Source organism: Haematobia irritans, chromosome 2 (assembly GCF_050003625.1).
Source record: "Haematobia irritans isolate KBUSLIRL chromosome 2, ASM5000362v1, whole genome shotgun sequence".
In the NCBI taxonomy this organism is placed as follows: Eukaryota; Metazoa; Arthropoda; class Insecta; order Diptera; family Muscidae; genus Haematobia; species Haematobia irritans.
The window spans coordinates 53519106-53544854 of record NC_134398.1 but is presented as its reverse complement, the minus strand read 5'-3'; the positions used below and the strand labels follow the sequence as shown (position 1 = coordinate 53544854).

The window sequence follows — 25749 nt, the reverse complement described above, 5'->3', positions numbered from 1 at the left end:
CGGATATATCAGTCATTTTGTCTATATTGTCCATATACCAGGTAGGAACTTAACTGCTGAACATTTTTCAGTTAAAGTTAATTGGAAAGAAGATATTTGGAATTTACTTTCTGTTAAATGGCAGTTAAATTCTAACGAAGCTACACGAAAATGGCTTTAAGTCTGTTACAGCGTTGCCAGAATTGTTTCACCAAAAACCGCTAGATTTGCAAAAAAAAAAGCTAAAAAATGCTAAAAATAGCTAGAAAAAAGCTAATTTTTTTGTATCAAAAGTCACATTTTTGATTGAAATTTAACAAACTTAAAGGCTTTATTTCACTTAAAATGCATATTATTTTCATTTTAATTCCACTTCTGTGAGACTGTAACAATATCTAAGTCATATTAGCTCTGTTTGCGTATTGGATAACATACATTTTGATTACTATCACAAATTTTTACTGGAAGTCCTTCGTTTTGTGGGAACTACCTTCCCAACACCTCTATTTTATTTACTTGTTATTTTAAAATATTAAATAATCTAAGCATGCTTTGGATTTGGTAAAAAAATGATTTGTAATTTTTTTAAATAAAACCTTTTTATCAACCCTTTTTTCGGAAGGTTCAAGTGTAGTTCACTTTGAGTTGAGTGAATTACCCGAATTTATTCTGATAATTGGTTGATAGTTTTGCTGCAAGTAGAGGATACTGATGAGGTATGTGGTAATTCCGAAACAGCTGTACATACAACCATCTTGCAGTCTATAGGGCTTTGCCCAAATAAATTTGACAAGCATACTTTTCCTCTGTTGGTTAGTCAATGCATGGTTTTAAGCTGAAATCAAAAACAACAATAATGATTGAAGAGAAACCAACAATAACAAACAAAACGAATTTTAGAATTTTTTAGAATTGACCCCCCTAGCCTTCTTTCATGAAAAGATACCCATTTTTAAGTTGAATCACTTAACTGTAAGGACAACACGACTTTATCGGCTTTTGGACAAGGAAAACAGTTTATATAAGAGAAATTCACAAATGCTATTATAATCAAAATTCGCGTTCGTATTTTAAGGAGATGAAATCTTTGGCCTCACGACAATATTTTTTCAGTGCACAAAGCAATTCACATCTACTACTTTAATTTTGTAATATCGTAATAACTTTAGAATATTATAATAAAATAATAAGTATATACGGCCGTAAGTTCGGCCAGGCCGAATCTTATGTACCCTCCACCATGGATTGCATAGAAACTAGTACTAAAGACTGTCATCCACAATCGAATTACTTTGGTTGCTGTAACACTTGCCGATAGCAAGGTATCTTAAAACTTCTTAACACCGTCTTTTCAATTGTAAGTTAGTCCATACGGGGCATATTTAACAAAAAAGGCCGATTAAGTACGTAAATAATTCAGTTTGACAAAATTTTCTATAGAAATAAAATTTTGACAAAATTTTCTATATATATAAAATTTTGACAAAATTTTATATGGCAATAAAATTTTACAAAATTTTCTATAGTAATAACATTTTGACAAAATTTTCTATAGTAATAACATTTTGACAAAATTTTCTATAGTAATAAAATTTTGACAAAATTATCTATAGAAATACAATTTTGACAAAATTTTCTATAGTAATAAAACTTTGACAAATTTTTCTATAGAAATAAAATTTTGGTAGATTATTTTTGGGGTTCGGATATATATAACTATAGACCAATATGGACGAATTTTGGCATGGTTGTTAGCGGCCATATACTAGCGCAATGTACCAAATTTCAACCGGGTCGGATGAATTTTGCTCCTCCAATAGCTCCGGAGGTAGAATCTGGGGATCGGTTTAAATGGGGGTTATATATAATTAAGGCCGGTATGGACCAATTTTTGCATGGTTGTTAGAGACCATATACTAACACCACGTACCAAATTTCAACCGGAATCGGGAGAATTTTGCTCTTCCAAGGGACTCCGGAGGTCAAATCTGGGGATCGGTTTATATGGGGGGCTACATATAATTATGGACCAATTCCTGCATGGTTTTCAGAGACCATATACTAACACCACCTTCCAAATTTCAACCGGATCGTGTGAATTTTGCTCTTCCAAGGGGCTCCGGAGGTCAAATCTGGGGATCGGTTTATATGGGGGCTACATATAATTATGGACCGATATGGACCAATTCTTGCATGGTTGTCAGAGACCATATACTAACGCCACGTTCCAAATTTCATCCGAGTCGGATGAATTTTTCTCATCAATGATACTCCGGAGGTCAAATCTGGGGATCGGTTTATATGGGAGCTATATAGGTTAGGTTAGGTTAGGTTAGGTGGCAGCCCGATATATCAGGCTCTCTTAGACTATTCAGTCCATTGTGATACCACATTGGTGAACTTCTCTCTTATCACTGAGTGCTGCCCGATTCTATGTTAAGCTCAATGACAAGGGACCTCCTTCTTATAGCCGAGTTCGAACGGCGTTCCGCATTGCAGTGAAACCACTTAGAGAAGCTTTGTAACCCTCAGAAATGTCACCAGCATTACTGAGGTAGGATAATCCACCGCTGAAAAACTTTTGGTGTTCGGTCGAAGCAGGAATCGAACCCACGATCTTGTGTATGCAAGGCAGGCATGCTAACCATTGCACCATGGTGGGGGCTATATATAATTATGGACCGATGTGAACCAATTTTTGCGTGGTTGTTAGAGACCCTATACTAACACCATAAACCAAATTTCAGCCAGATCAGATGAAATTAGCTTCTCTTAAATTCGGGGGATTGTTTTATATGGGGGCTATATATAATTATGGACCGATGTGGACCAATTTTTGCATGTTTGTTAAAGACCATATACTAACATCATGAAACAAATTTCAGCCAGATCAGATGAAATTTGCTTCTCTTAGAGGCTCCGCAAGCCAAATCTGGGCATCAGTTTATATGGGGGTTATATATAATTATGGACCAATTTTTGCATGGTTGTGAGAGACCAAATTTCAACCGGATCGGATGAATTTTGCTCCTCTAAGAGGCTTCGCAAGCCAAATCTGAGCGTCGGTTTATATGGGGGCTATACGTAAAAGTGGTCCGATATGGCCTATTTGCTTAGATAAAAACGCCGTTTTATCCATATTTCAATAGAAACATGTCGAAAATAAAAAAGCCAAAAATAGCTAAAAGGGTCATGAAAAAAGCCAGAAAAAAGTAAAAAACTAAAAATGCATTTATTTTTTCCCCGCTAAACGTCTTCAAAAAAAAGTCCAAATCTAGCGGGAAAATAGTTAAATTGGCAACGCTGGTCTGTTAAAAAAGTGATATAAATCTTTTTAATTTTGAATTTCATTTCATTTTTATTTTATAAAAAAAAAATTAAATTTTAAATATAAAAATTTGTAATTTACATAAATTGGCCGCTATGTGGCTTCAAATTACATAATGAAAATAAATAAAATAAAAAAATAAAATAAAAATTTATGCATTGTTGTTGTCTTTTATTGCAGCTTAAAACCATACATTGACTAAACTACCAGTGTAGCTTAACCAACAGAGAAAAAGAATGTTTGTCAAATTTATTTGGCCAAAGCCCTATAGACTGCAAGATGGTTGGATGGACGCACGTTTCGGAATTACCACATTCCTCATCAGCATCCTCTACTTGCAGCAAAACTATCAACCAATTATCAGAATAAATTCAGGCAGTTTATTAAACCCAACAAAAACCACACTTGAACCCTCCGAAAAAAGGTTTTACATTGATAGCCGGCTTATGCCGAAATAAATTCGAAACAAACATATCTCTTTTTCCTATGCCACTGTCAAATCATCGATTTGAATTCACATGGCTGGGTTTATTTTGAGCGAGCCTCCTCTTCTTTTTCCATTTGTTTTGTTTTGTTATTGTTGGTTTTGTTCTTTAAGCATTGTTGTTGTCTTTTATTGCAGCTTAAAACCATACATTGACTAAACTACCAGTGTAGCTTAACCAACAGAGGAAAAGAATGTTTGTCAAATTTATTTGGGCAAAGCCCTATAGACTGCAAGATGGTTGGATGGACGCACGTTTCGGAATTACCACATTCCTCATCAGCATCCTCTACTTGCAGCAAAACTATCAACCAATTATCAGAATAAATTCAGGCAGTTTAAAAAAAAACACACTTGAACCCTCCGAAAAAAGGTTTTTCATTGATAGCCGGCTTATGCCGAAATAAATTCGAAACAAACATATCTCTTTTAAATTTATTTCAAACAAAACACAAAGGCAGCTAAGAAAGCAATTAAAAATAGTTACGTTTTTTATAAAAAAAATGAGTTTTGCAACTAACATCAATTAAATTTTGAATTGAATAAATTAAAAAAATAATTTAAATTTGATGAAATGAAATGAATGAAAACAATTAATTTTTTGATCTAGTATTTTTTACGACCAATTAAAACTTTGATTGATTCTATCATTTTTGTGATTCAAGACATTTCATTTTTTTTTATTTTTATTTAATTGTGATTGAATTAGAAAAAAAAATTGTATATAGGTTTCTCAGAGTTTCGATTTTTTTCTTCAGATTTTTCAGATTATATGCTTTATGTATTTATATTAAATTAACATTTTCATTTATTTGTTTTTTATCTATTCCAGATTTCTTTATAGCTCTGGATCACGAGAATGGTCCATTGACGTTACACAGCAATGTCTATGAAGTTTTCCGTTATGTTCAAGCTGGTTTAAAGAAACTCAAGGACGAAATGCTTATACAATAATAACAACAAACAACAATTTACTTTGTGACCATACTGTTTTGCGTTTGCTATACCGCAACAGAATCATCCTCCCCCTTTAATTCCATAATCAACCACAAATAAAGAGGTTAAGAAAACTTTAGAAAAAAACATCACTCTCAACGTCAACGTTAGTTTTTATAATTTTTGTTACATAATACCAATATAGATATGAATGATTTTGTTTTGTTTTTTTTTTCGAAATCTCCTTTATATGCGGAGAATGAAAGGGAAAATAACAATGATTTTTGTTTATGTAATGTAAAAAAATAGAATATATATTTATATATACACCATATATACCCTAGTGTTAAGTGATGATCTAGGTAATGATAATTTTTTTTATTATTGTAATAATGTGGATGAATTAAAAGAAAGCTGATAATGGAAGAAAGATGAAGAAAATTATTAATACTTTTAAGCAATACTATACAATTATATATAATTTTTTATTTGTTAAATAATATTTACTATTATTGATTAATAATTATTATTATTATTATCATTTCGTTTATCCAGAATGTAAGTCATAATTGTTAATACATAAAGCGAAAGGATAAAATTTAGTTATAAGAACAACCACAACAACAACAAGCTAACATAAATATTATACATTAGGAACCCCCAATGTACATTTTTGTAAGAAATAATCTATAGAGATATGAAAAAACAAAAAAAGCAACAACAATTTAGCATGTATATTAACATAATTTTCTAAACAAATAAAAACAAAAACCACGTACACACAAATAACGAAGCAGAATAAACGGAAAAAAATATTAGGAATTTGTTTTAAGAAGATGAAAAAACTCTTAATATAAAATATTTAATTTAAATCTGATTTAATCGAAGGAAATGACAATTTCCTGTGAGGGGTTTTTTTTATAATTAATTATTAAGCTATCTACTTTCCGTTTAGTTAAAATAATTATAAAAATTATTTAATTTAGATTTTGTTTTCATTAGTGTCAAGACAGTCATAATGATTATGAAGAAGAAAAACAAAAACAAATATAGATGATATATGTATATCTAAATGAAAACTAAATGAAAATGTTTTTCGTTTGTTTTTTTTGGTATTTTTAAATAATTAAATATACTTCAACATATGCTCAAAATAACTAAAAGGTACATTTATTTTTATTTATACAGCTGATTTATTCTAATTGCATGAATTGTTATATTTTACTTTATCAATAAGTTCAAATTTTGGTGTCACTAGAACAACCAAAGTGCGCATGTATTTCTTCTTTATGGGTTTTAGTTTTTTTTTTTAATATTTCTTTCTCTACATAATTAGTCTTAACAATTTAGTGTGTATATTTTACTTTCATTGCGCTGGATTTTTTTATACCCAATAATATTATAGAAATTGTTTAAATTTGTATTCATATTTTATTTTAAAGAAAATATTAAAAATTTTTTAGTAAATTTTTGTTTTAGTAGTTTCTAAAGTTTATATAAAATGAAAAAATAAAGTTGTATAAGCCAGTCCTCCTCTTTTTTCCCTATATTGAAATTAAGCCAATATTATGTTCTGCTATTTTTTATTAATACTATTATAACAATTATAATAATTCTTATGATTTATTAGTTTTAAGTTTAAATCAATCTTAAATTATTATCACTTTTGTGTTTTTTTTTTTCTAACAAAACCACAGATAATCTCTTAATTGTTAAACATGTTGATTCCCCCCACTTTCATATGGCAATCTATTAAAAATCATTTATTAAGTAAATTTTGCAAATATCTTAATTTTTAAAAGCAAAACAAACCTACCAAGGTGGATATTTAGATTTGTATACTCTAATTTTTTTTATTTGTTAAAGAAAAAGTCTATTTTGCAAAATGTCATAAATAAAACATTATGATTCATAACCGAAAAGTTATTAAAAATGTGCAGTGGATTATTTCTCTATAACAAGGAAAGTGTTATGTTAAGGTAGGTAAATATATATTCTTGATGTGCAATAAACCATGCCCATCTCTAGAATCACATTCCCAATCCCTATAGGGTGTATCGTATCTATCCTCATCAGTGTTGCCAGTATTGGGGGTTTCCCCCATATATATCTTATCACAATGGACTGAATAGTCTAAGTGAGCCTGAAAATAAATCGGGGCTGCCATTTCCAACATTTGTCAAAATTTTATTTCTATAGAAAATTTTGTGAAAATTTTATTTCTATAGAAAATTTTGTCAAAATTTTATTTCTATAGAAAATTTTATCAAAATTTTATTTTTACAAAAAAATTTTGTCAAAATTTTATTTTTACAAAAAATGTTGTCAAAATTTTATTTCTATAGAAAATTTTGTCAAAATTTTATTTCTATTGAAAATTTTGTCTAAATTTTATTTCTATAGAAAATTTTGTCAAAATTTTATTTCTATAGAAAATTTTGTCAAAATTGTATTTCTATAGAAAATTTTGTCAAAATTTTATTTCTATAGAATATTTTGTCAAAATTTTATTTCTATAGAAAATTTTGACAAAATTTTATTTCTATAGAAAATTTTGTCAATTTTTTTTTCTATAGAAAATTTTGTCAACATTTTATTTCTATAGAATATTTTGTCAAAATTTTATTTCTATAGAAAATTTTGACAAAATTTTATTTCAATTTTTTTTTTTCTATAGAAAATTTTGTAAAAATTTTATTTCTATAGAATATTTTGTCAAAATTTTATTTCTATAGAAAATTTTGACAAAATTTTATTTCTATAGAAAATTTTGACAAAATTTTACTTCTATAGAAAATTTTGTCAAAATTTTACTTCTATAGAAAATTTTGTCAAAATTTTATTTCTATAAAATATTTTGTCAAAATTTTATTTCTATAGAAAATTTTGTCAAAATTTTATTTCTATAAAAAATTTTGTCAAAATTTTAAAATGTCACCAGCATTACAGAGTAGAAACTGGGGGCTAATCATGGCATTCGATATCGAGAACTTTTGATCGAAATCTAATTTTTTCGGATCACGGGAGTCGATATCGAGGTTTTTTGATCGACAATTTTTTCGATTGGTAAATTGCAATCGTAAAAAATGTTTCACTTGTTTATATTAGTTTTTGTTCGAATTGTTGCTAATTTGTTGTAAATTTACATATAATAAACATATTTTTAATATTTAGGACTAATGCAACTCTAATAAATGTTAACAAAAAATTGGTCATAGTCGAGTTCGGGAGCGAGCATCCTAGCTTGGCAAAGAACCATATATAAAGTGCACATGCTAGATCGATATCCAAGAGATTGTGATCAACCAACTACCGTACCATTCCGTGACAACATAACGCTTCTGGACCACCTTGTAAGAATAGTGAATGATGAAGGCTTCCACTGGAAAAATGCTTTAAGACGGCAGACAATGGTAAAGCGATAGAATTGACGTTGACATGCCACCAAAAATTATTTTCTATTTCAACGCCTCCTTCGGCAGCCAAAATCGTCCATTGAGCCTGCAAAAAGTTGACATTCGAACAGTGCACACCATTTCAAACCCATGTACTTACACCAATAACAATGTGCCCTTTTATTCCTTATTTGTCGCCGAATTATTTTATATTCATCTCATCCTCCAATTAGGAAGGAATTCGGAGGAATGTAAAAAGAGATATGGGTCCATAAGATATAATGCATTACAATTTACTTTACTTTGAAATCTTCAAAAAAATGTGTTTTTCTACATTCTATTTTGTGCCGCTAACTTAATTTTGTCATTTCATTTTGTTCTGCTTCGTGTTTTGCAGTTGGCAATGCTAGAGAAATTGCATCAAATTTCGATCGAATGCCGTGATCCAAACTTTTAATCGTATCGACAATTTTTTCGATACGATTATGAATTCGATATCGAATGCCGTGATTAGCCCCCTGGGTTTGAACCCACGACGCTGTTTATGCTAGGCGGACATGCCAAACATTGTACCACAGTGGCTCCCGAAGACCAAGAATTCTCTTATTATCTAAATGAGTCATGGTCATTATAGTTTCAAACATTTTATTATTTTTTTTACCGCTAAAGAAGTTTATTTGCATTTATATTTATATCGTTTTCTATAATTTTGAATTGTTTACAAAAAAATATTTCAAATATAACAAATAATTTGATCAATAATTTAACAAAATTCCTTGTTATTGTGTAATATAAAATGAATCAATTCTGAATTTTATTTTGATCTCCGGACTCATGTGAAGAATTTTGCTGAACGCTTTCATTGCATGGCACCTGATTGGGGATTTGTTGAATTTGTCCAAACGTTTGGACTGGCATTAAATAAATGGTAGTTTGACAATTGGGGCAAGTTGTGCACATCTTAGGTTCAGGTATAGAGTGTTGGTATACGGGATGATGTTGATTGTGATTTCCTTGAACTGAGCACTAGATTAATATTTTGGATGCAAAATAATAATTAAATTATATTTATGTCGATTAATTACGAAAAAATATGTGGTTAATTTACATTTAATTGTTCATCTGTCAACTTTGACCCAGTACCATCTGAGGAACGTATTTGTGCCGCATTAAAGTGAGAAGGCGTTTGATTTGTTGTCCCCGACAGTATAGGTTGAGATAAGTGTTCTTCAGTATTGGGATGATGCTGAAATTGTTGATGGTTTTGCTGTTGTGGCTCCTGAATGGATGTCATATTGTTTGATGATTGATGGCTTTCATTTTGGTTCTACAGAGTATGCATTTTGAAATTCAGAATTAAAGAAAAAATCGAATGATGTTCAAAATTCGGAAATGGCGTATTTTGAAAACAGTTTTTAGCCACGATCAGACAGGATCGAAGAAAATAAATGGCTATGGGATCAGTTTACAAAAAAAGTAATCGTTGTTTGACTTCACAGAAAATATTGCAACGAAACTAATTGAAACTGCCGATTCAATTAAACTTCATTCAACTATGTGATTGATTTTTCTTTTGATTAAAAAAAAGTAATTGAATCGATTAAAATTTCAACTGTTTCAGTTCAACCTCTTCCAATCTGTTAGGGATCTGTTAGTCACTGTAGTATGGGTATAGATAAATAATACGAAGAAGTTATCACGATTAATATGTTTTTTTTTTTTTTTTAATTTTGCCGTAAGTGGTCACCGTCTAGCTTCCATGTGGACTGTTATAACATATATAGCTAATCAGTATTGCCAGTATTTTTATACCCTTCACTACCTTCGAAATATTGGTCTCAGGCCCCATAAGTATACACAGAAAAAATATCACAAAATATTTCCAAATATTGATGAAGTTGAAAAATGTTTCAATTAATAAATTACTGATAAAATTAGCTTTTTAAACATTAAGTTAATTAAATCAATAATTGAACATTTTTAAATTTTTAATTAAAAATTAATTGATACAATTAACTTTTGAATCAAACTCGAAATACTAAGTCAGTTAAAACAAGTGATGAAATGTTTTCAACTTTTAAATAAAAAAATAAAATAAAATAAAATTTCAAACAATCAAATTTTTAACCAACTTAAAAACACAAAGTCAGCTAAGAAGGTAATTGAAAATAGTTAAATTTTTAATTAAAAAATTAATTGAGTTTTTCCATCAACATCAATTATAAATTTTTAATCGAATCAATGAAAATTTTTCCCAACATCTACCAAATTTAAAAAATTTTTATGATCAAATTTTTGGTGGTTAGTATGAAATTTATTTTCTTCGAAAGAAATGTTTTAAAACTTTATTTTAGTTTATTTCAGTATTTGCAATATCATATATTTTGACCTTTGCTATTAGCGAGGGTGTATAAATATTCTTTGAATTGCAAATGTGTCGTATTTTAAATGTTATAACGATTTTAACCCGCACCAACAAGGGAAAGTAACTATTTGTACAAAAAGGGAGAACTTACAGTGGATTTTGATAGTATGATCCAACACGAAAATTAAAATTTATTTATTGAATTTATAGACAATTTTGACAATATTTTATTTCTGTAGAAAATATTGTCAAAATTTAATTTCTATACATTTTTTTTTTAATTTAATTTCTATAGAAAATTTTGTCAAAATTTTATTTCTATAGAAAATTTTGACAAATTTTATTTCTATAGAAAATTTTGTCAAAATTTTGTTTCAATAGAAAATTTTGTCCAAATTTTATTTCGATAGAAAATTTTGTCAAAATTTTATTACTATAGAAAATTTGATCAAAATTTTATTTCTATAGAAACACGAAAATTAAAATTTATTTATTGAATTTATAGACAAATTTGACAATATTTTATTTCTGTAGAAAATTTTGTCAAAATTTAATTTCTATACATTTTTTTTAAATTTAGTTTCTATAGAAAATTTTGTCAAAATTTTATTTCTATAGAAAATTTTGACAAAATGTTATTTCTATAGAAAATTTTGACAAAATTTTGTTTCTATAGAAAATTTTTTCAAATTTTTACATCTACAGACCTTTTTTTCTTCAAAATTTTATTTCTATAGAAATCTTTCTCAAAATTTGATTTCTTTAGAAAATTTTTAATTCTATAGAAAATTGAAGTTCCTCTTAGTTGGAGAGGAATATTTTGCGAAATGTACCAAAATTTCAAGAATTCTACCAATCTTTAAAAAAAAAATCCACCTTTTCTGGTAGAATTCTACCAATACCAACCGTAATGGTATTGCAAATGGGCCATATCGGACCACAATATGAACCGACCAGATTTGGCTTAACATACACAGCCTCATGGAGGAGCAAATATAATCTGTTTCAATTGAAATTTGATACGAAATGTTATTATATGCTCCTAACAACCATGCAAAAATTGATCCATAAGTATATATAGCCCTACTGGAGGAGAAAATTTCACCCGATCCTATTTAAATTTTGTACGCGGTATTAGTATATGCCCTCTAAGAACCATGCAAAAATTGGTCCATATTGGTTCATAATTATATACAACCCGCATATAAAACGACCCCAACGTTGGACTTCTGGAGCCTCACGGTTGAAATTTAACTCTCTAATTACCGTCAGTAAATCGGATCATATCTGTTCATAGCTATTTATAGACTTTTATAAATAAACCGATCAAGAACTGAATTGACATAACATATATAGATATTTAATCTGCCTTATTTTGTCTAACATAAAATCCATATGAGCTAAATTACAACTTCGAAGACTATGTTAAGATGTTTTAATATACCTTTCTATCGGCAAGTGTTACCACAACCCAAGTAATTCGATTGTGGGTGACAATCTTTGGTAGAATTTTGTACGCAATCCATGGTGGAAAGATAACTAATTTAAATTAGAATTACTCAATAAAATCCCCTATAAGCTTATAAAGTAGTATGGAAAAAGAAGTAAATGAATAAACAAATAAGGAAGGGAAGTCCTTTCAGACAGAACTGCTGCATTCAACTATGGAAGTCATTAAAAGCATTTTCGCTCAAAGTTAATTATTAATTTCAAATTTAGTATTATAAATACCGATCGTTTTTGAAAGGCAGGTGTACGAAAAACATTTTGCTTCAAATACTCTTCATTCACATCTTGCAACCCCTATACCAAAGAAAAAATACCAATCTTATTTATATACAAATATTTAAAAATTGTTTTTGTTTTACCGAACGTTTTTCCATAATGACATGGCCCATTTTGGGTTTACTCAAAGCATCCAAAGGGTTCTTACGATTCTTAGAAAAAAATGGAAAATAAAAAAACAATAAAAATGCCTTTAAATCATTTGATTTTAAACATTTACCGTTGCCTTCGCATGTTCAGCTGCCTGGCTAGGTGTAAGACTGATTTCACTAGGATTTTTCTTGAAATATAAAATGATTTAATAATGCAGTTAAAGATAATGCTGCTGGTTTTTAACTTACCAAAAGTTTAGTTTTACTGGTGGTCGCAACATCCTTTGGTTGGTTGTGAGATTGAACGCGTTTCATTTTATTATTTGAACAAAATAAAAATGTCACACACAAATATATTACTTCAAAAAATACAAACGTCTTAAATGTTCACGAAAGTGGAATGTGTATAACAAAATATTACTTCAAATAAATATTATATGACGTATATTTCAATGCCTCATTTTTTCCTAAATACAAACTCCTTGATATTTTTGGATTATCACTCAGACGGTTCCAAAGTAGTTTTAGGGATACGAATTCTACACAAGCATGTGCAATATGGCAAACGTTTCGCAATAAATGTTCAGGACTTATCAATCTACATTATCCAGAATTGCGTGCAAATTCCGGATATAAAATGGACTCCCTTGTCATTGAGCTAAACATAGAATCGGACATGACTCATTGGTAGAAGAGATATACATACATCATTTCTGGTTTCACAAAGGGCTAAATAGCCTAGGTTAGGTTAGGTTAAAGTAGCAGCCCGATTAAGATTCAGGCTCACTTAGACTATTCAGTCCATTGTGATACCACATTAACTAAAAGTACCTATTACATATGGGCACTTCTAGTTTTAACCGCTGAACCTTCTCGATTATTTTTCTTCGCTGAACCAACCAGATTGTTCCAAAAACATTAGCAGGCTGCTTAAGTTAACGTTTTCCAGATCCGCCAGTAATCTGAAGCTATATGCTCCTAAAAGTTGCTTGCGCTTTACACAAAATGCAGGACACTCACAAAAGAGGTGTTTAATTGATTCTTTTTCCTCCGCATCATGACAGCTCATACAATAGTCATTATACTTCGCGCCAATAGTTTTTGCAAAATCGCCTATCATGCAGCGACCCGTTATAGCAGATATCAGGAGTGATATCTGACGTCTCGAGAACATTAGCATATCTAGTGTGCGGTTTAAGTTGAAATGGGGCCATATTTGCTTGGTGTCGTTACAACCCCTGCAATTCTCCCATCGAACATTTGCCATCATAACAGCCTTCTCACGCAGTATGAGCTTGCAGGTAGCTAGGGGTAAGGTAGTCCCTATCCATGCCAACTCATTCGCTTCGCAGTTCCCCGGTATGTTCCTATGGCCAGGCACCCATATTAGGTGAATATTGTACTGCTCAGCCATCTCATTGAGAGATTTGCGGCAGTCGATGGCCGTTTTCGAGTTAAATAGCCTAAGTGAGACTGAAATAACGGGATATCACTCTATAACTAATCTAATCTAACTATAACTCAGTTTATTGTGAAACTCCCTAGCAATTCTTTTTTCCTTGGATTACCTGTGAGTTTATTTTTTTTTTTTTTTTGGTGTTTGTTTTATTGGCGATGTTTTTCACATCAAAAGCCAGGGTATAATCGAGCGATGTATCCACAAACAAGGCCTACATCTATTGTTGACTTCGAGGAGATCTTATGTAGATCTGTTGTAGGACAATGACAGCCGTTGATTCTCCAAAACCAGGGCTGGGTGTGAGTGATGGTGTGGTGTGTTGATCTTGATGTTCCAGTACAAAGATGATATTCATATATGAGTCTATGTGTTTCAAATAAAGAGTGTGTGTATTTTCTCGGCAAAAGGACGTCTTTCTTCGCTCTATATTAACGAAATCACAGGAATGAAATTGCAAAGTATAATTAAAAATAAAAATAAATCAATAAATATCACAGCAAAAAATATATATCACAGATTGTTTCAGGTGAATCGATTGCCCAAAAAGGCCTTATATTTATATAGGTACTTTTGTTTCATTTATAAATCTCGTAAGCTCCATGTAGAGATTTATGTCTTTAGTGGCGAGAATATCGACAATATTTTGGTACTTATTGAAGAAATCGAACTTTCCTCTTGTCAAATCAAATTTGGCGCATTCAAAAATCGTGTGGTGTGCTGACTCAGGCACCCAACAACGATCACATATGGGTGTTGAGACAGCCCCAATCTTGTGTAGAAACGGTTTATCGTACAGATGTCCAGTAAACAAACGATTTAGTATTTTGGCATTTTTAGAATCAGTTAGCATATTACCAGAAAGGGGTTTTTGTAAAACATTAGGGCACAATTTAAAAAAGGTTTTACCTTTGTTATTGCAAATATCTATTCCATTCATTCCATAGACAGATTTCAATTTTCCTTATGGCCTCCTCTGGAATAAGATCAGCCCTAATGGGAGCTCCCACTTCCCTGGCCAGTTTAGCTATATCATCCGCCACCTCATTGATTTTGATACCACTATGACCCGGTATCCATACTATTTGGCATTTTTTAATATTGGAATTTACTACTTTCTCATGGAAGCTGGCAGCAATATAGTTGTTTGTCTTTACACTTGCAATAATCTTGCAGGCCGCAAGGCTATCAGTGAAAAAGACACATTTCTCAGACTCATCCTCTATAGCAATTTCCAAGGCCTTGACTAAGGCCCACAGTTCCCCAAAAGTAGAAGACATTGAGGTATCAATTTTGAAATGGAATTTTTGGTCATAGTTCACATTTAGGACACCACAGCCAGTTGAGGAGCTTCCCACTGACGCATCCGTTGCATATATGTCATAGTCATCAGCTTTGTAGTCAGCTATTTCTTTATTATATATTACTTTTAGGGCTTCAATTGGCGTGTCTTTTTTACTCCCAGATAATAGGTTGAACCTTACTGAAATGATATTAGAAAAAATGGGGTTAGAGACATGTTTAATGTTGTCAAATATGTTTTTGAAATCATAGTATACTTTACTATAACTAGATTTCACTTTCGGATTGTCGGATATAGTGTCATATAAATTCCAGTTGTTATATTGTATTTTGATTAATTCCTTGGCTGTGAGTAACCTCGCCCTATATGAAGGGGGCAATTCATGCGCAAGGGCATATACCACATGATTTGGGGTTGAAAAAGAGACCCCAAGACATCTTCTCAGCATTTTATTTTGCATACTTTCTATTTTCTTGTTAACGTATTTAGGCGCATGGGCAGTGGTTGTCCTGGAGTATTCAATATTGGATCGTACTACAGATTTATAAATGTTGAGGGCATAGTTAGGATGTAATCCACCACGGATCGAGGTCACACATTTTAAAAGATTAATTCTATTACCGGTCTCCTTAGCTATTGCATCATAGTGATCTTTCAAGTTAAGAGAGCTGGTAATTACTCTACCAAGAAATTTCAGTTTCTTGGTTTGCTTTATGATTTTATCTCCAATCTCGAGGCCAATGATTCTGGTGTTATTTCTTGAAAAGCACAGGGTTTTACATTTCAGAGGGTTGAAATCTAGATTAAGTTTCTTACATTCATCTGAGAAAAGAGCTGTTTTGGAGAAAAGGTTTCTTTTGGCTTTTTCAAAACATTTATCAAAGGACATGATTATAAAGTCATCGGCATATTGAAAAATGAGCGTCTTCTCATCCTCAATTGCATGAAGCGCCGCCGTGTAAATGTTGAAAAGGATAGGCGAAAGACAACTGCCCTGAGGCAGGCCGTCTTTGACCACAACCTCCGCCTTGCCTAAGGTCAGAATTCTTTCCGACAAGAAGTTTCGGATCCAATTACAGTAATTACTGTCAATTCCAGATTCAACTAACATCTCATGTAGTATATTTACACGCACAGCGTTATACGCATCACTGATGTCAAGAGACAAAATCAAAACATTGAAACCATTTTTCTTGAGAATTGCAACTCTGTGTAAAAATTCATTCAGACATGTATTCGTTGATGAATTTTTTCTATACGCAAAGGACCGTTGTGGAATTAGTCTATTACTCTCAATCATTGGCATGATTCTGTCTTTAATCATTAAGTTGATACATTTCATAAAGACCGATATCAAGGAAATGGGTCTAAAGTTTTTGATGTCATCAGCATTTCTGTTGGCTTTCAGAATAGGAACTACTTTTATTGTTCTCCAGGAGATTTTTATCTCATTCCTTAAAAATACATCATTGAAAGCCGTAAGCAAAGCTCTTTTGGAAATGCCAGGAAGCACATTAATCATCTCATAAGTGATCCCATCATTTCCTGCCGCTGACCGGGGTTTTCTTTTCTTTAAGCATAGTTCCAATTCTTCAAATTCAAAAGGCTCAACTTTATTAACATCATTCTCATTTTCCTCAAGTACAAAATCCAATTCTTGGTCTTCTGAGACCTTGACCTGGTCTCTTAAAACTTCCAGATATGCCTGGCTGTTGTCCTCATTCCAATTAGTCCTGGCAGGATTATTCCTACCCCGCACATTGTTGATGAAAGTCCATGCAGCTCTAGTGTTTCTCGAGGCATTTACCTCCTCCAATTTATCCAGAAAACTCTGTTTCTTGGCTTTCTTTACCGCCTCCTTCCAAGTCTCAGTTGCTTTCCGGGCCTCTTCCAAATTTTCATAGTTGGGGGAAAATCTGGCTTTTTTTGTAGCAGCTAGCTGTAATCTAAAATGCCTTTTTAATTCGTCGTTCCACCAGAATTTAGGACATCTTCCTTTGTCCACCTCACACTTGGCCATTTCAACCTCTTCTTTTAGGGATGTTTCAATAATATCTAAATTCGGCTCCAACTCCATATTTCTGAGAGATTTAAAAAGCTTATTCTTGCAGAGGAATCGAGAGCAATTCTCTCTACCTTCCTCTATCGTAATTGAAATAGGAAAGTGTCTGCTTCCACCAATATATCCTTCACACACATCCCATAAACCATCTAATCCAATGCGCAGAAAAGATAGATCCAAAACAGAACCATCCGAATCCATATTTCTTCTGAAAGTACATTTGCCATTATTCCAGCATCTGAAAGAAGTGCCATTGATAATCTCATTCAGTTCACGTCCTCTTCTATTTCCGGTCCCATCACCCCAGATGGTATTTCGAGCATTGAAATCCCCAAGCATGACTGGATTTTCATGTCTATCCAGAAAAAGACAGAGTTTCCCAACCTCCTCTGCGAAGACATCTAGAGCCAAGGATGGGGGAAAGTATACTGATGCAATAGTTAGATTTTTCCGTAGATTTCTTGTTTTTACAATTACAATATCTAAATCAGAAGCATATGTTATTGTTGAGAATTTGATATGTTTCTTAAGACCAATGGCTACACCACCATAACCATCGTCTCGAAACTTCTGAATAAGATTAAAGTTGATTAGCTTATTTCTGCAATCAGCATATTCCGCAAAAATTTCAGAAAGTACTACAATATCAAAACCATAGTTGTTTAGATAAAATTCAAGTGAGTTTTTATTCTTGTTAAACGATTGTATATTATATTGACAAATTTTAACCATGACGAATATTAGAAATGTGATTATTATCATCAGGTAAACCACAGTTTGATGTAACTTTGTTTAGTCTTGAGGAAAAATGTTTCATCGCACCAACAGCCACTTCATTACCCGTCATCTTCATGAAATCCATCATAAACGTCATCATCTCTTTGGTCAATTTTTCCAGCTCTTTTACTCGCAGGTCCTCCGTCATATACACTGGTGATGATGGGACTGATTCGGGAAACATTCTGGGTTGCATTTCCACTCCTGGACGATGTACATACTGTTTTTTAGGTTTTTTGGTTACAGAACTTACCTGTGAGTTTATTGCACTTCTCATAGAGGTAATTCCACTTTATAGTTTTATGATCATATTGTAAACAAATCGTGGGAGACGAAAAGAAAAACGCAATATTAATTTAAGGCCGGCACTAACTTGTTTAAAAATGCTGTTAAAAAACGAATACCAAAATCATAGACAAAGTAAAGTATACATGACTCAAGTTAATTCACAATGATTTTGTTTGTTTAAAGTGCACACAAATTACACTCATTGACGCACACGATTCGCTCAATTTCATTCTCCAGAACATTAAAATTTTTTGGATGTGCTGATCTTTATATTCTCTTACAAAATTTGCTGTTTTTTCGGAAGAAGAAAGAAAAAAATTAAATAAAATATAAATTTAAAAGATAAATCATTATTTTACTTAAGAAATAGCGCCATCTACGGTGTAGAGACAAACAACTGAAATGGTGAAAAGGCGTTGCTACACCGTAGCAAATTCCTTGGGTAGGGTTGCTCACATAAATTCATTCAAGAAATCCCGTAAAGGCCGGTATGCACCTCTAGCGAAAAATTTCATTCCCATAAGAAATGCATTGCTATTTATGCTAACGAAATTTTCGGTAGCGTTCAATTTCGTAAGCTGGTACGCACCTCTAATGAAAATAACAGGGTTGTCAAAAGCATATTTTGGCAGCAAACATTTAATTTATTACAATCATTGTGTGCGTAAAAGTTTTAAAAGGTCTGTAAATAATAAACAATTTATTTGAGGAATATTTGGAACATATACTAACAATTTTTAAAAGCGATTAGCTGGTTTAAAATTTGTGTACACAGCCCTGTTTTTTTTTTGTTGTAGACTTAAATAAATTTTTGCTACCGAAAATTTCGCTAGAGGTGCATACCGGCCTTAAAGCATGGAAAATGACTATGAAATTTGTATGGGGTGAAAATAAAAAAATAATGGAATTTTAACTTGTTTTATACGGCGTTCTCACCAAGCATGTTTTGGGGTTTAAGATGTTTTCCCTTTATAAGCATTTCAAAACGAGTCGTTTTCCCCATACAAAAAATTATGTTCAAATCACAAGTTTTCCTCCAAAACACGTTAGCTTTATATGTAAACGCCCTTAATTTGCAATATGCTCTGACTGAACATACTCATTTCAAAATATATGTCAAAATATCAAAATAAATTTCATAGAAAAAATGAATAAACAAAGCCTTTGGAGGCCATAGGGACGTGAAAATAACTTAAAAATGTTTTCCCTTTTTTTTTGAACAGACGGTGAGTATATTTGGATTTAAAGGAAATGGGAATTTCCAATTTCCATGGAAACCGTCAAACTAAAACATCTCAACTCGGTATGAACGTTGAAATGTTTTAGAAAAACGAATGAGGAAAACGAGTCAGTGGGAACATAGCATTAAGTAGAATAAAACATAAACTAAGCTAAAACATGGTTTATACGGTGTTCTCACCAAGCATTTTTTTGAGGTTTGAAATGTTTTCCCTTTATAAGCACTTCAAAACGAGTCGTCTTCGCCATACTAAAAAAACAAGTTCAAAACACAAGTCTTCCTCCAAAACACGTCAATTTTAGAATTGGAACCCACCATGGCTGAACAAGAAGGTTAAATCATGGGCCCATATGATTACAATTTTTTTATTTCGATAAAATTTTAAGATGTCAAAATCATATGTTTATGGTGATTGCAGCTCTCCAAATGACACTGCATAGCAAATGCATCTCAAACAAACTCGCGCATTCATAGCTGGAGAATTGTTCAAAGATGACTTGAGTATCTTGATAACATATTCCAGACCCAAAATACCAAGCACATCAGTTTTTAAACTGCATCATAAACTGGTTTTGTTAATAGATGGCGAAGATCCATTTGACTGACTTTCATTCTTAACTTTGGTGGGTATTATAGTCTTATTTGTCTCATATCGGCGTTCCTCGGATGAATTATCCACTTCACAATCACTCATAGGTGACGTAATTAAATTTGAACCTTTATTTTGCTCTGGATTTTAATTATTTTTTCAGGACAATTGAAAGAATAAATTGCCACTTTTACCAATGCCATACGATTCTTTTATCAGCTGATTTTGACTTCTTAAAATTGTAAACAACATATTGAAATTTGTTGTTTTTGTTATCGTGATTCAACCTCCTTATTCAGCCATGGAACCCACCTAATTTGGAATATACCCCGAATAACATACCCTATTCAAAATATGTGTCAAATTTTGAAATAAGTTTCATATAAAAAAAAAGAATAAACAAAGGCTTTTAAGAACATGGACATGTGAAAATAACATAAAAAATTGTTTCCCTTTGCGTTCGCGGTAAAGCTGAGTACTATTCTCACTTTTTTAATTAATTTAGAAATATAAAATTATTTGCAAACAATTCGGTTGATCTTTTCCATTCTTTATTTGGCAAGACTTGATCAAAATATAATCGTCTTCATAAATATAAACATCTCAACTCGGTGTGAACGGTGAAATGTTTTGGAAAAGCGAATGAGGAAAACGAGTCAGTGGGAACATAGCATAACTGTCAAACTAAAACATCTCAACCCGTTGTGAACGGTGAAATGTTTTGGAAAAACGAATGAGGAAAACGAGTCGGAGGGAACATAGCATTAGATTAGAGAACTTTAACCTGTGGTATTTTTGTAATTCGGTATTAAGTTGCAAACATTTTTTTAAATTTGAGGGCACTTCTTATCCGCCGTCCAGACTATAATGCGTTTTACAGACTATCAGTTATTTCGGACGTATCGAACATATCCCATATATTGTGCACATTATAAGTTAAGTCCTAAAGGTGGGTACTATGTTTGTTGGCACGAAAAAAACTTCACTTAACCATTCTTTCGCGTTGAAAAATGAGAGTGTTGACAATACATTTCGAACGAAGAAAACAGCTATTTTGGAGCTATTCCGCGTTTATTTCTCCGCAATTTAATTGACAACATCGCAAAATGTCATACTATTTTTACTTATACATACGCAGCAGCTGATTGTTTACATACACGCATTCATGATAATTGTTTTGAAAAGTGTTTTTCTACCAGTTTTTGGATTGTTTTGCAAAAAAATCTCATACAGCACTGGACACTAATAATTGTTAAGAATAAAGCTCCAGCCGCTCTACTCCTGGTGTCTTACCACATTCTGCAACAGCTTTTACAACATGTGGTACATTGTCGTCTTCAGCTTTTCCAAATGGATACCGTCAATTTGTAACGCACATCAAAAAAACATATAATTCCGGTGTTATGCAATCTTTTACATCATCCGCAGCAATGGGTTCATAATTCGTTCAGCAACAAACTTAATTCGTTGGTGTCCACAATATCTACATAATCGCATTGCATTAACAGTGGCCAAGAGTGTACTTATGCACATGCTGTTGCCGCCTCACTAGCAATTTCAACTCCAGTGGTCACCACCACATTTCCCACAAAGGATAATAACGCCATTTCATTTGCCAATGTTGTTACATCGGGGGGAACAACCAACTTAAGCCCATAACTCAAGTTCAAGGGTAGTTCCTAAGCCAAAGTCACTGTTCCCGACTTATATTTCGTCACAAAGGGATGTTAGTGTTCTATACCACACTCTTCGTTGACTGAAATTAATACATTGAGAAGCAATTGGCTGGTTTACTGAAGGATGTTATACTCTCCCAATGTATAAGTTCCAATAACTATTTCAGTCACGTTATGAAATTCAACCAGTGTTTTGAATTGATAAAATGCAAGAATGCCGCTAACTGAAATTTAAAAGCCACAACGAAATTAAATCGTTTCATTCCAGCCTATCGCAATCATTTTGGACAAATGATGAATACAAGAAAATTATTTTGCTACTAAAATAAAAATTATTTAATTATTTGCTATAAACATTTATTTTGGATATAACTTTGTTCAGAAAAATTTACTAATTTTAATTTAAAAAGTATAAAACGTATAAGTCCACCCAATTACTTATACCCCGGTATATAAAAATGAGACAAGTTCGATTATAATTTTATTATGATTTTTTATTAATTTGTACATTTATACACTATTTAAAGACCCTAGAACACAATGTTTTCTTTTCTGGATTATCAGCTTTCTTTCATTAATATTGTTATATTTAAAAATTTTTAATTATCATTTCTCATATTTAGCTTTCATGTTGTTTCCATTAAAAATTAAAATTGCATTAACATTTCTTTTGTTCAGTTCTCATTCATTTACGCCTCTTACACACAAAAAACGAGCTCGCTTAACAAATAGAAAAGGGAGCAATTACGAGGAGCGGTAAAATAATAAAAAAAAATACAATTCATTTCTTTGTAAAAAATGGGTGTTGAATGTAGAAGCACTGGGTTTACAGAGATAAGACGAAATCGTTTTTAAGCATATTTTAAAAAACAAATCTTCATCGATTACATCTGCAGTATTATGACAATTAGCTTCTTCTACTTCTTCGTGTTCTGTGCAAACATTATGTTGCATAACATTAGTCAATTCTAAATTATCAGGGGATGATGATAAATGGTGGCCTGGTTGTATCTCTACAATATGACGCTGATGGAATGCTATTGTTGCTGATGGCTGAAGCGATGATGGTACTGTTGTAATAGGCGGAGTTTCCAACGGGCACCGGTCGCCGATTGGAAACTCCTAGAAGACATTCCTTAGGGGTAAAATTTCACCAACCATTTCTTCGCCAGCAAAATCCAATTTAACAACATCACCTGGTAAACATTCCTCCACATCAACTTCATTCTCCGCCGTATTTATACGGTTCAATGTCATTGTAATATCTGGACCAGACTTAAGTCCCACGGTAGCTCCTGCTAAAGCCATTGTAGTGGTGGGAACAACAACATTCGATCCAGCTGCTGGTGATACTATTGTGGATGATTGTGAAACCACCATTGCATTAGTATTGCATTTGTATTACTAACGGCAGCAACAGTCGATATTGCATTTGAAGAATTAGTAATAGTGGCTAATGTTGGAGTATTTGCTGCCACCCCAGTGGGACCACTCACTACTTGGGCGGCCGTTGTATTTGGTTGTTGCAATACAATATTTGCGGTCACAGCCACTGTGGTCGTGGCAGGTGTTGTGGGTGCTATGTTGGAGTTGTTCACTGTAGCTGATGTAGTCAGGGATGTGAGGGCAGATGCTACTGGGGCAGAAACGGCTACAGAACCAGATGCTGTTATATATGTTATATACATATAGCACTCCGTTATTTTTATTTCGTCAATCGAATTGCATTTTTAAATGACAACGCGAACCACTTTTGTATTCTAATTTAACACAAATCATTTGAATAAATCAATTATTTCTTAATTCACATTACAAATGGCGCCATGTTTTCAAACTAACTAATCTCAACATATGGAAGGATTTAAAGCCGACCTAATTAGGGACTATGCACTTTATGTCAGTTTTTCAACTCGAAAAAAACAAAGTACCACAAATGAAAAAATATTTCGGTAGTTTTTCGCATTTTTGGTTTTGTATGGGATTTCGCTTCGGAAACCGAACATAGTACCTACCTTAAGGCATAATCGATACTGCTGCATATTTATGGGATCGATAACACATTTACCGATTATTTAGTCATCGCCGACAAGTCGTATCGATCGACTTGTCGGTTATTCCGTTCGGAATAACTGATTTTTCTGTAATTAAACATTTCTGTAATTAAATAAATGATGGATCGCTAGTTCTGATTTGAATTTTTATTTTTTCTTCCATTTTTTATAAAAAAAATGGCTTCACACACAAAGGCCGGTACTATGTTCATTCTTGCGAAAAATTTTTATAGAAACCATTATTTCGCAAAAAATTAACATTTTATTTTTCCTTGGACAATTGATCTGCTATTCCTTTGATCCTTTGTATATTTTCGGAACAAAAATATGATCCGTACTGCGTTATAAACCTACACAAATAGTTTTAATAAATAAATTATTTCTTAATTCACATTGCAAAGGGCGCCATGCTATAAACATCAGTTTTTCAACTCGGAAAAAACAAAGCACCACAAATGCAAAAAATTTCGCTAGTTTTTCGCATTGTTTTGGTTTTGTATAGAGTTTCAACGCGAAAACCGAACAGAGTACCGGCCTATATTGGTGAACAATTTTTGATTTTCCAAATGAAATAAAGTGATAGTTTTTCAGATATTTTTCCAGGCACGCTGCCTCCATTGGGAATAAAAGCACTGGCTGATAGACGCTACAACATGTAAATTGCAACTTGTAACTCAACATCAATCTTTTATTAATGCATAAAAATATGTTAAATGTGATGTGATAGTCGTATAAATGTTATATTTATGAGAATTTATAAATGTTTAATAAAATTAATAACCATCTAAACAATCGTGTTTTACTTGACCACAATGATTCTTTTACAACTATCTTAAAATGCACTTTGTTTGATTGTTTGAAGGGGCTCTTATTGGCGTCCTTCTAAATGTATCCAGAAGGTAGGCTGTCCATTACATCTCTTTTAAAGAGAACATGTTCTCTTTTTGTGTTTGCATCTTTTTGTTCACTCTCTTTTTTTGGTACCGTATTTTTATGTCCAACAGTGCTCTTTATGTACTCTATTTAAAAAAAAAAAAAAAAAAAAAACAAGTATATACGGCCGTAAGTTCGGCCAGGCCGAAGCGTATAAACTTTTACTGAAGCCGATGGCAAGGTATCTTAAAACTTCCCAACAACGTAATATATACCACATAGTCCATACGTGGTATATATTAAACTACAAAAGGGCCGATTAAATACGTATATAATTAAGTTTCCATAGAAATAACATTTTGTCAAAATAAAATTTTGACAACATTTTCTATAGAAGTACAATTTTGACAAAATTGTGTATAGAAATAAAATTTGGAAAAAAATTTCTATAGAAATAAAATTTTGACAAAATTGTCTATACAAATAACATTTTGACAATGTTTTCTATAAAAATAAAATTTTGGTAGATTATTGTTGGCTCGAGTGGCAACCATGATTATAAACCGATATGGACCAATTTTTGTGTGATTGGGGATCGGCTATATATAACTATAGACCGATATGGACCAATTTTGGCATGGTTATTAGCGGTCTTATACTAACACCACGTTGCAAATTTTAACCGGATCGGATGAATTTTGCTTCTCCAAGAGGCTCCGGAGATCAAATCTGGGGAACGGTTTATATGGGGGCTATATATATTTATGGACCGATATGGACCAATTCTTGCGTGTTTGTTAGAGACCACATTCTAACACCATGTTCAAAATTTCAACTGGATCGGATGAATTTTGCTCCTCCAAGAGGCTCCGGAGGATAAATCTGGGGATCGATTTATATGGGGGCTATATATAATTATGAACCGATATGGACCAATTCTTGCATGGTTGTTAGAGACCATATACTAACACCACATACCCAATTTCAACCGGATCGGATGAATTTTGCTCCTCTAAGAGGCTCCGGAGGTCAAATCTGGGGATAGGCTTATATGGGGGCTATATATAATT

General features: G+C 32.2%; 3 protein-coding genes across 8 annotated transcripts in view; 1 reads left to right on the top strand and 2 right to left on the bottom strand.

Moving 5' to 3' along the window:
• The window catches only part of lilli (AF4/FMR2 family member lilliputian), a 450959-nt gene extending 445250 nt beyond the window's left edge, over positions 1 to 5709 (top strand). For all 5 annotated transcript variants that reach the window (XM_075294154.1, XM_075294153.1, XM_075294156.1 and 2 more), the window contains one exon: positions 4624 to 5709. In XM_075294154.1, coding sequence (XP_075150269.1) covers positions 4624 to 4745 — 122 coding nt within the window. In that variant the 3' untranslated portion in view covers positions 4746 to 5709. The remainder of the gene's footprint in view (positions 1 to 4623) is intronic.
• A 3041-nt stretch (positions 5710 to 8750) lies between these two features.
• On the bottom strand, positions 8751 to 12801 carry LOC142224377 (uncharacterized). The gene is made up of 6 exons (XM_075294152.1): positions 12614 to 12801; positions 12493 to 12552; positions 12356 to 12424; positions 12219 to 12290; positions 9231 to 9449; positions 8751 to 9148 (listed from the first exon to the last, which is right to left on the bottom strand). Exons 1-6 carry the CDS (start codon positions 12677 to 12679, stop codon positions 8924 to 8926), a joined length of 711 nt encoding a protein of 236 aa, XP_075150267.1. The 5' UTR covers positions 12680 to 12801; the 3' UTR covers positions 8751 to 8923.
• A 1539-nt stretch (positions 12802 to 14340) lies between these two features.
• Positions 14341 to 16427, bottom strand: LOC142224376 (uncharacterized). Of its 2 annotated transcripts, XM_075294151.1 has the most exons (3): positions 15940 to 16427; positions 15385 to 15881; positions 14341 to 15303 (listed from the first exon to the last, which is right to left on the bottom strand). In XM_075294151.1, the coding sequence occupies exons 2-3, from the start codon at positions 15581 to 15583 to the stop codon at positions 14735 to 14737; spliced, it is 768 nt and encodes a 255-aa protein (XP_075150266.1). In that variant the 5' UTR covers positions 15584 to 15881; positions 15940 to 16427; the 3' UTR covers positions 14341 to 14734. The 2 variants fall into 2 exon arrangements, with proteins under 2 accessions (XP_075150266.1, XP_075150265.1); XM_075294150.1 differs by having other exon boundaries at positions 14341 to 15881; positions 15940 to 16417.
• Positions 16428 to 25749: the final 9322 nt, after the last annotated feature.

What these genes read in the sequence shown, in the direction of transcription:
- LOC142224377 (XM_075294152.1), bottom strand. Translation starts at nt 12,679, where the DNA reads ATGAAACGCGTTCAATCTCACAACCAACCAAAGGATGTTGCGACCACC. An exon ending in CTGAACATGCGAAGGCAACG is followed by an intron (nt 12,425 to 12,492) that starts GTAAATGTTTAA and finishes TTTTTTTCTAAG; the next exon opens with AATCGTAAGAACCCTTTGGA. An exon ending in TCATTATGGAAAAACGTTCG is followed by an intron (nt 12,291 to 12,355) that starts GTAAAACAAAAA and finishes TCTTTGGTATAG; the next exon opens with GGGTTGCAAGATGTGAATGA.
- LOC142224376 (XM_075294150.1), bottom strand. Translation starts at nt 15,583, where the DNA reads ATGCAAAATAAAATGCTGAGAAGATGTCTTGGGGTCTCTTTTTCAACC.